Genomic DNA, 10,866 nt, shown 5'->3' with positions numbered 1-10,866 from the left:
TGGAAAGTTGGGGAAAAAAGCTGTTGCCATCAGTGTCACGTGTCCCCGCCTGACACTCATCCCAACCACCAGTCCTTAGAGAGAAGCAGGAGACGGTCCAGTTTTCTAAGACAAATGATCACAGACACCTATGTTCAAAGGCAACAGGCCACACTGGGAAACCATAAATAAAAGACCAAAATTATTTTAGAGAAGTCAAGAGAGACAAGCTAATCTTACTACCCTGGGAGATAACCAGTCACACACCCTGTTTGCAATGATTAGTAAGGGAACTTGGCGTCACTTAAACCAAAGTGCTGACTTCAGTGACGCTTTCCCTCTTTGGCAAGGAGGGATTGAAGGGACTGAAGCAGATGCTTTCAGACTCTTCAGGGGCTGAGAGGCTCCCCAAATTACATAAATAAAAAGCAGAGGGGCGGGAAAGAGAAAGCAAATGCTAACTCCATTTATCTGTGAGAAACAGAATTTCACAGAACTATATGCCTCACTACTTGTTTCTACTCAATAAAAAGCCCACGTAGAGCCCGCAAAACCAAAACACAAAACCCCAAAAATACCAACCTGAGAGTGCCTGAAAAAAACCTCATCGTTTTCACTTTCTTTGCTACAAAAAAAACAAAAACAAACCAACATATTACAAACACAAAACCAGACTTGTAACAAAAACAAGCAGGACTTCTGCACACAGAGGTTTATGGATTCTTGCTACTGCTGCACACTAATACATTCAGTAAATGAATGGATTCTGGACTGCAGCACTTCAGGCTGCTAAACTATGCCTTCTACTTCCTCTCAGGAGCTGTTTCTGAAAAATATAATGTCATTCAATTACAGTGCCCTTAACCCAAACCAACAGAACTCCCCCAACAAACGTAACTGTGGGCATAAACTGTCATTTCAGCCGAGCAGAGTGGGGCTGTACAGCTCTTGCAGAAGAGCAAAGCACAAAGAAAAGGGCTGCATTCCCAACCCAGAGGTCAGGTGAGACAGACTCTGCAGTCCCCTGTGTAGACTGTGCTGGTTCTGGTGCTTCACAGCTGACTTCTTTTCAAGCCTGCACCATCAGAATCTTCAGTGCCATTACTAACAGTTTGGGAGAAGAGGCTTGGTGGCATAATGGTGCTGGGGAGAGCCTCCATACAGTTCTACTTTGAAGCTAACATGGTGGGTAATGCTGTTCTGCAGCATAACTAAACGTCCACCACAGGCTTACGAGGGCGAAGATGTCTTAGGCTGTACTACAACCACAAGGAAAATAAAACATATGTATATATAAAAAAAAAAAAAAAAAAAAAAAAATCACCTTTCTTCAGATAAAATTTCCATGTCATCAGGTCCTGTTCTTTCTATAGGCCTGGATGAGCTAAAGCTTTCCATACTCTGTAATACAGTAAATGTTAAAGCAGTAAGATACATAAGAGAATAGATTCAAGCTGCAGGCCATTAAACAGATAAAATATAGAAATATCCAACAAGATATCGATTTCACAGACTGACAGACAGGCTGAGCTTGAGAGAAATTCTGTGGTGTATACGAGCCCTGTAAGAGCATGTACCAAAATCCATAGCATCTTCCCAGCAGGAGTCCTTATGTTCATCTTAGAAAATACTCCTCTTCTCAGCCAAACCCTTCCCTAGTTTCTCTTAAACAGGCAGAAGAACGCAAAGAGACTGACATATGCACAGAGGTAATATTAGGTTGTGCTAATATGAATGCAGGGCAAGAAATTAAACTGGTTATGACAACTTGTTCTGAAATTTGTCTTGGCTACCATTAGCAACATTAACGTTGTTGTCCTCTAAGAGCTTGAGAAAGTGTTGTGAAGACAAACTGTGTTGTCACTTTGGGCGCATGCCCAGGAGGTTTTCTACCCTGTTTTTTGGGCAAGTCCCTCTTAAATAGGGGGAAGTCTGTCAGTAGAGTGGAGCGTGGTTCCTGCCCCGGCAACTGCGCACACAGGCTTCTTGGGGCAGTCACAGCCCTCTTTCACCTTGCTACACCTCCAGCCCCGTAAGGTGAAACAGCTCAGTCATTCCAGCCTTACTTAATGTGATTCTTCAAGTCCTACTGGTCCCTGGCTACCATGTCTTTGAAATGCAGTTACAAGCTTTTAATGCTTCGTGGTTGGTTTGCTCGGGAGAGTAAGCGGAACTGACAGTTCTTCCACCACTGACTTACGCTTTTGAGTCAGATACAATTAGACAGCTAAGAGGAAAGCTTCCATACACTGTCCTACATACTATTTCAGGCTTTGAAATAAAGTCTGGCTCAGAAAAAGGTGGGTAAGAAGATAGAACATCACAAAGTTGTTTACATGACGAAGCCCTAGTAGTAAATGCTAAGGTGCAGGTTATGTCCTTTGATACTCCAAGTAGGCAGTCTAATTTGGATTATTATTTGAAGTGTAAAGATATAGCCAAAAGAAAGCTAAACTACCACACATCCTGATGGCAGTCTCTGAAATGCAAGTATGAAATAAGTGCACTCATGAAAACTTAAAAAGCAGCCTTTGCTCTTCAAAAAGAGTAGCACTGTTCTCTCTGCAAGCTGTTTCATAACGATGCTCCCAGTTGACAATCCCACTGCAACACTTCCTCTAGCAAAGCAAGAACCACACTGATGGTTATCTTGGTCAAAGTGCTTTTTGTGCAAGGTTAGTCCATTTTATGTTCCTTTCAGCCTTTGCCCCTCAAGAGATGCGAAAATGAGGGGCAGGGCAAAATCCAGTAGACACAGGTAAGTTTGAGGACATTTCTTCTGGGCACGTTTTAAGACTTTATGAATGTTTTTCAGGTCCACAGCAGTGGACACTTCTGTCAGTCTCTCCTTTCCCAAATCCTGAATCAAATTCTCATTTACATTTAAACTGCTTTACACCCCACAGGTACATAGAAGAGATGCAGAAGAGAGTATAAACACTTGACCTTTGCCTATCTTAATGTCCATTGCTGCAAGTAAAGGTGCGAAGTGAGAGTGTGTCTATCTGACTGTGCTCTTTCATGAAGTATGACGTGTAGGTTACTGAGTGCTAAATGTAAGCACAGCCTACCATTTTTGGCATCTTGCCTTCCTTTTATCACAAAGAGAAGCCAAATCTGCCTCTCTCTAGAATCTCTGCACAAGGTAAGAGCATCATCAGATCATTGCAATTTTGTGGCATAAACAAAATGAGTCCCAGCACAATGTAACATTAAGAAAGAACAGCAGGCTCTGAAACTTACAACTGAAGGAAATGCCCTATAGCTCAGAAGGACAGTCTTTTCACACAGCTTTCACTATTACTAGTAATCCTGTATGTAATGCATGCCTGGTGCCATGCACCGGCACGCGTAGCACTTCTGCCACTGTAAGCAGACCTTGCGCGGAAGCACAGTACAGTTTCTCAACTGCTGACACTGTAATCAGTGTCTGGTTTGGTTGAGAGTGAAGGAGGGTGCCTCAGTTTTATTCTACAGTTTGTCAAAGTTGGCAATCTGTCTTCTACCGTGAAGGTCACACAAGAATATGCTGGGCAAATTCTACAGTATTACAAATTTTTAGCATGTTGTATCAGTGTCATTTACCACCTCAGAAAAAGGTAGCTAGAGGGATCATCTTTTGGACCAACACCCTCCGAAGTGTTTTGCAAATTGCAAACACCACAGTCACACACAGACTTTAGGGAAAAGGCATAAAACACCTTTGCCCTCTCATTATCAAGAAGTCACTCGTGATCTAAGGTTTCAGAACTTAGCAGGAATACAAAAATAAACTTGACCTACACAGGTGAACCTATACCTGAGGTTCCAAGCTCCTTGAAAGACTTTTGAAAGACTGGGAAAAAGACTTACTTCCTTTTTCTCTTTCCAAAATGCTTTGCTGAGTTCCGAAGAAAAAAGCAAAAAGTTGTCGAAAGAGAAAATGACTATGGATGGAATAATGGGATCACAGCAGGGATATGGCTTCTCAGATGCCTCATCACAAAGGTTACAAGTGCGGGATCCACTGTTCCCCATAGTTCAAAAGAGTCTCTTACTCTTGTATTGTAGGCAAAAATGGCTATCCAAGGGAACCAGATGTGCACTGAAATAAAAAGGACTTTTTCCCACCCTGGTACTAGGCATCAAGTAGTACAGCATGCTGGCTTACCACAGGACTGTCCTGGTTGTCATTAAGCTCTGAAAGCTTGGTGCTGGATTTCTGCCGTTTTGGTTTATTCCTTTCACTAAGATATCCGGAGCTGGTGTCTTGTAATTTTTCTACTTCTTGAGCAGCGAGAATACAGTCTTCCAGACTGCTGAATCCAGAGGGAATGTTTTCTTTGTTGACGACTTCCCTAAAAAGAAAAGGGACATTACAACAAGACAACAAGAGGTTGTTTAAAACACTCTCCCGCTACATTTATGTTAGCAACAGAGAAATGCATCATGCTGACTGTTGCAGTTCCGGCAACATCTTCTACGCCCTGCGAAACCAGTATCTCTGGTTTTTCCTACTGCAGCAAACAACACACACTGTGCAATGCTAGATCCCACTGAGGAGTGAAAGCCAGGTGTGCACACCTCAGGTGAGAAAGTTGTGAGGATCAACTTCTGGAACTTGGTTCACTTCCCACTAAAGCCAACACAGAGAATCCCATTGACTTCACATAGAAGCTGGACTAGCTCCTGGCTGCCTGTGGTATTTTTATAGAGAATACGCAGCATATTTTCCTTTGAGACACGTGCTTTTAATTTAGAAATGTGATTCACAGCTGTGGTCCAAGGATCTCCTTTGGTGCATGACACCGCGTAATAGGCCCTCTTACTCATATTCTCAAATGCAAGAGCAGGACTGTGGTGTTTTAGCCAAATGCTTAATTCTTATTTGGGAATGCCACAAAACAGAAAAGGGAGGGCATCTCTGCAATGGCAACACAACTGCTAGGACAGGGAACTGTTCTGCTGTGTTGGGAAGTGAACGGGACAGCTAGCTTTAAGTCATCAAGTCATGCACTAGCTGGGACTCTCCGGGCTAGTAGGGTTTGTGCATGTTTTCCAGAAGCCTGGCATACTTCTAAGTATGGCTTATTTTGCCCTGCACAGTTAGCTTGCTGGGTCCTTCAGCGTGCAGTTTTCCCTTCACAGCCTGTTTAGTAGTCTTCCCTCTACTTTGTGCAATAATGAAGACACACATACATAACACATCACTACATTATGGGAACAGGAGAAACACAATGCATCTCATTCTTCACCATCCTACTCCGCCAGAGGCTAAAGGCAAGCTGTTTACACTTGACACTGAAACTGGAATGTTTACCAAGCGTTGTATGGATGGCTGCCTTATACAGTGCGACTCCAAAGCCCGCGTTTTCACAAACAGCAGGAGCATTTCTCTAGACTTGGACTGGTGTGACAAGAAACCAGTTACTCTGTAGTATCTAGACAGCGCCAGCATGCCAAAGTATTCAGATCAAAAACAAAACCAGAAAGTTACAGTGATTTTCTAGATCACGAATCTCTAGGTTTTGTTGGTGGAAGGGAGATAGAAAGATAACAGATTATAAATCTATGATTAAATTTCTAAAGATAACACATTTTCCTTTGTGGAATTTTTTACAAACCCCTGAGCAGAACAATTACATATATACAGCCTGCAGATCATGTAGTCTGCAAAGCCCGGGAGTTCATGTATGTGTTTTTGTGATAAACACTCTTCCTAGCTGAAGTCCCATCTTGTGACATTACAAATCCTCTTGTGATCCATCACAAGGCAAGGAGATGAAGCCACTGACAATCAAAGCAACAACCACAGAAAGAAGTTTTGAAAGGAATTCCCAATTTCGATAGTTCACCCAAAGGAGTTCCAGCAATCTACTTAAGGGAACCAGGGAACACAATCTGAACCCTAGCCAGCATCCAAAACTTCCAATGTGCTTTAAATCCTTGGTTCTGGCTTTATGGACCAAACCTGAACAACTGTGTCAACCCTGTCTAAAGGCAGCTCTGTAATGCAATGTTAAAAAAAAAAAAAAGCCCTGCAGTACTATATGCTTCCAAACACGTACACTAGCCAGTCTCTGACCTACTTACCTGAGAAGCCTGTCAGCGGGGCTACTGAACAAGAAAAACTACTTCAGAACTGCTGCCAGATACTCTGGTGACTTGCAAGTGCTAATTTCCCAGTCCATCTCCATAGCATATTTTCATTCACTATGGAAATGGCTTTTTATTTTGTAACTATGAATTTTTTTACAACAATGGCATTGACACATTTTGGGAAGCATGGCTGCAATATTAACACAAGGCACTGCTCCTGTATAAAAGTGGCTTTGTATAGGAAGGTGCAGATCCCATAGGATTTGGGGAATTCAGCATCCAGGGAAAAAAATAACAAGGGACCAGATGCTTATTTCAGAATCTAATTTGAAATCCTAGCAATCCAATACCACAGTCAAGTATACACATTCTTTACAAGAACTGTGTTAAAGCTAGACATATGCATAAGCACTGATTAGATCATGGCCTTGCAAAGTCTGTAGTTACTGTTCCTCAAAGATAGCTATGCCTTGGGCAAGTGTTTGTTAAGGCTGTGGTGGTAATACATTTGTACCACACAATATATGCCACGAGTAGAGGAGCATGAAAGCAAAGATAGGTATTGTTTTTACTCTTTGACAGACATTTAACGAAAATTCACCACTAAATCATGTTTAACCTTTGTGTAACAGGGTGGATAAAAATTCTTAAATTCCAATTAATCAAAAGGAAGACTTTTCTACTTTCAGATGAACTCCCAGGGCTCCTCAATAAACCCAAACATAAGCTGTGCCTCCACATACAAAAGGGCAACTTGATCTTATTTTTGAAGACATTCTGAATTCAGAAAAACATCTAAACCCAATGTTTTTATCTAAAGAAAGTTACAGGCTATAGGGCCAACTGCTTGGGGATTGCCACTAAAGCAACAAATACTGTAGTTAAACAATTCCAAATACTTTACTTAAGAACTCTACTATACTGCATTAAAAAAAATAGATTCTTATCACGCTTTGCCCCACTCCATGACCTCTAATAAACTCTACATTTCCCAGCTCTAACTGATGCAATGGAGCTCTGCACAGGCACTGCAGTCTGCTCTGCACTTGCAACTCAGGGCAAGGGCCAGTGCATTTCATAACAGAACTAAGCATTGCCTTGATAAGAAGACACGATTAAGGTACACTTAATCAAATATACTTTCCAAAACAAAGAAATCAGGCTCGTACATGTCTCTGTTTCTCCGCGCTTCCTCCTGCTCTTTGTGGTGTCGCCTCCTCTGCCTGGCAGACACATTAGAAGAGGCTGAAGATGTTCCCGATTCAGAGTCCTCTGAACTCTGGCCGCCTGAGCCATGAACATCAAAGAGATGCTGCTCCACGGCTGAGCGGATTGTCTTCTCTAAATACCTGTCAAGCCGAAAAATAAGGTCAATTGAGCTCAAAGACTTCGTGGAGCTCCCTCTCTGCAACAATAAATGAAGCAAGGGTATCTGAGGGTTACGTTGTATTATGATGGCAAGGCAATATAAAATGTTCTAGGGCTGTAACATCTGCAAAGACCTAAGCCAAAAATCTTCAGATACCCTGATGTTCAGATCCCTCATAAGAGCTGAGCCTTCCCTATTCCTCTTGCTCTTTTTTATTGCTTGGGATGTTTGAACCTTTACTAAACCAGCTAATTTTACTTACTGCAACTATGGACACTGGTGCCTAACTTTCATCCTCCACTTTAATAGTCCTTGCCCTGACAAAATTGTATTTGATACCCAGCCATGCTGACACCTGTCAAGTCTCTTGTGCAATCCCAGCTCAGTAAGGCAATGGATCATCTGTGAGAAGGTGATTCACTGGTGTCTCACAGGGTGATGAGAACACACAAACAGTACCTCACTACAAACCCTTCATATGCCTATCTCAATGACCAAGCATGGATTTGGTTCTGAGTTCGCGCTGTTTTCACACCGTTCTTGTGCCATGAATGCACCCGCTGCCACCCCTGACTTACTCTGGTGTGAGATCACCATCATGCCCGCTAGCAGTAACAGGGCTTCCACACAAGCTACAGCACAGGTGCCTCTGCAGTTGCATCAGTTAAAGATGTGAGACTACTTGAACTTTCAATACAACCACATCTCCTTCATTTTGGTATTGACGTTTTCTTGTAATATTTCCTTCCTTCCTTAACCAGAGGAAGTTTTTATGGGCAAAATCTAAATATTTTTTTTTCTTCTGCAAAAAGATCATTTGGAAACACATTTTTGTACATCCGTGCCCCATCTGTTTCTTGTAATGTTTTAAGTAGCCTGCTGAAGAATGAGCTTTTCCAAGCACGCCTGTCTAAAGTCCATATATAACTTCTAGTGCTTTTTCCATAATTAAAATGTTATCTGCAGTATTTGCTGGTTAATTTTCAACTGAGTAGCTATAAGTATAGGAATCTGCACCCAGGCTGACTTCTCCAGAGATTTTACAAAAGTTATTGCTAAGTTCCTGTAGTTCCAAGTCTGCTGCGACTGCAGTTCCCAAAAACTCAAAAGATCTTAGCAACTGCAAAAAAACAAATGGTTTAACAAGGCAAGTATGACTATGTTTCATGTATTGACAAGAATCAGTTCTGCAAACCCATCAGCCATCAGGAATTTCCAGCTCTGGCAAGGGAGCCAACTCGTTAGCTCTGCTGCTCCCAGTTATGGTAGTGGGGTCAAGCCCCATACTCTTGACCCCTCTGCTGGGATGCAACAGGGTGCAAACAAGAGTGAGAGGACGACACAGTGGGAATGGCTTCTCCAAATATGCAAGTTCTCTGCCTAACCAAAACATCGCAGGCACAGTGCGAGGAAAGAACCAAGGGCCTGAGAATTTTTCAAAAGGAAATGATTTATTATCATTGCAGATGCTTTGGGAAACACTGCCTTTTTTTTGCTTGTGTAAGAACAACCCTTAAAGAGAAGTGAAAGAATAACCAGCAATACTTTAAAAAGCTCCAATACACAAAAACGTTAGCTACAAAATTGTAAAAGAGACACTTACTCTCCTGTAGCAGGAACGTTACTACTGACTTGTGATACATGGGCACTGTGTAAAAGAAAAAAAGAGGAGAAGGTTAGATCTAATTGTCACGATAAGGTCTTAAAAACCCTTGTTTTTTGCAGCACTAAGATTTAAAGGTCTGAGCTGTCTCAACAACAATTGCATGTGCACGCCACAAGCTTTCCCCTTAAGGAATTTTCTCTCCCACGGTGACGTGAAGCATTTTGACAATGCCAATATCCTCAAGAATTAATTCCTGTCATTGCCTTGCAGTGGGCCAAGGTCTAACAGAAAATATTTCAACTTCAGCACATTGCAGATATTTTTGCTTTCTTCTGAGCTTTCAGAACGGCAACCTGTCACTGCAGGTTGTTTTTTGTTTTAGCCTCATCACAGAAGTCCTCGCCTTTTGAGGCCAACTTGAAAATGTACACACTGTGAAAGGGAACTCAATATTTAAGAATCTTTTAAATATTAATGGAGGACAAAGGCAAAATACAGGCTTTGCACAGTTCTCCTCCTGCCGCGCTCTGATATTCAAGTTCTTTGCTTCACATTTTTAAAAATAAAATGTACACTCTCTTCTTTCCCTTTTCTCTCAATCTGTTTTCAGGCTCGGGAAGAGCTGAGGTGACTGTAGGTGTCATTGCTTGCTGTTTGAAGCCCTTCTGAACAAGCTGACGTGCCACCTTGCACAGCTGTCACTGCTTTCCTCCCTCTGCCAAGCTGAGTCCCATCCTGTGCCCTCTTCCCTCACGCTTTGCAGGTAATGTAACGCTTTTTGCCTGTTCATCCCTCCTGTGATCTTCGTTAAGTCAAATAAGTTACAGGCCTATGGCTTTCATTCGGATTTATTCCCGTATCAGCAGAGGAATTAGCTGTACGACTGGCTGATATGTCCCAATAAAACGGCACTGCGTGGCCAGGGTACAGGACAGGCCGGATGCAAGATGTGCCTTCTGCCAAGGCAGCCATTCGTTGCTTTCAGTCTTTACTGGTTTCTCCCAAACCGTTTCAATGCAGAAGAACCATCAACAGCCGACTTCCCGTAACTAACCAAAGCTTTCCTCTCCTCCTCCCTCGAACGTTTCGCACTTCCCCGTGCAGATCTAGTGCTAGCTAAGAAGCTGCAGCACTCTCAGGTGATGACCCCTCTGTGGCTTTCCTGGGTTTGAGTGTCTCTTGTGGCGGAAGGCAGGTGACAGAGGATGAGAAGGGCAAACGAGGGGCCACCACAGCCAGTTTAATAAAATCAACAAACCAGCCTAAATCCTGTAGCGAAGTACAAACCCCACAAACACCCAGCTGCAAATCAAGACTCACAATACGCTCCAGCTTCCTCCAGCTGAGCCAGTGCGCTCACCCTGGTGTGGGTAAACCAGTGCACCCTCGCCACGTGCGCATCCCTTCCCGTCCCGGCTTCCCTCGGTGCCCACTTCCAGGCCAGGCACCGGTCCCTGGGGCGGTGGCACAGCATGAAAGCAGTCACGGATTTGCCAGTATATCCCACCTTACCTGCACAGCACCCGAGCAGCTGTGTCATTCAGATGATTTCATGAACAGAAGACATACAAACAAGTATTAGGGACATGCAATTTGCATACGGGGGGGAAAAAAAAAATCTGCAAGATCCCTCTCTTCTCACGTGTAACACCTTGACTATTAACTACTGGGTGGCTTTGCAATTTGAAGAGCATTTCAAGCACCCTACTTGCTTTTCTGTTCACTTACACCAACTATTTGGCCTCCTCCCAGCCTAAAACTATTCTTTAAGACCTGGCCTCCCATGGGAGATGGATTAGCAAGGAAGATGCTAGTGTGGTAGGCTAAAAATGTT

The 10,866-nt window shown here is 43.0% G+C and overlaps 1 protein-coding gene across 1 annotated transcript in view; it reads right to left on the bottom strand.

Moving 5' to 3' along the window:
• The window catches only part of FAM13A (family with sequence similarity 13, member A), a gene marked incomplete at its 5' end in the record, with an annotated part of 37,097 nt that extends 27,989 nt beyond the window's left edge, over positions 1 to 9,108 (bottom strand). Inside the window, 5 exons of the mRNA XM_010293415.1 lie at positions 562 to 604; positions 1,304 to 1,380; positions 4,130 to 4,316; positions 7,227 to 7,406; positions 9,030 to 9,108. Coding sequence (XP_010291717.1) covers positions 562 to 604; positions 1,304 to 1,380; positions 4,130 to 4,316; positions 7,227 to 7,406; positions 9,030 to 9,108 — 566 coding nt within the window. The remainder of the gene's footprint in view (positions 1 to 561; positions 605 to 1,303; positions 1,381 to 4,129; positions 4,317 to 7,226; positions 7,407 to 9,029) is intronic.
• Between the last annotated feature and the right edge of the window lie 1,758 nt (positions 9,109 to 10,866).

Source organism: Phaethon lepturus, unplaced genomic scaffold (genome assembly GCF_000687285.1).
Source record: "Phaethon lepturus isolate BGI_N335 unplaced genomic scaffold, ASM68728v1 scaffold7868, whole genome shotgun sequence".
Taxonomy (NCBI): Eukaryota; Metazoa; Chordata; class Aves; order Phaethontiformes; family Phaethontidae; genus Phaethon; species Phaethon lepturus.
This window is presented reverse-complemented; position numbering and strand designations above follow the sequence as displayed.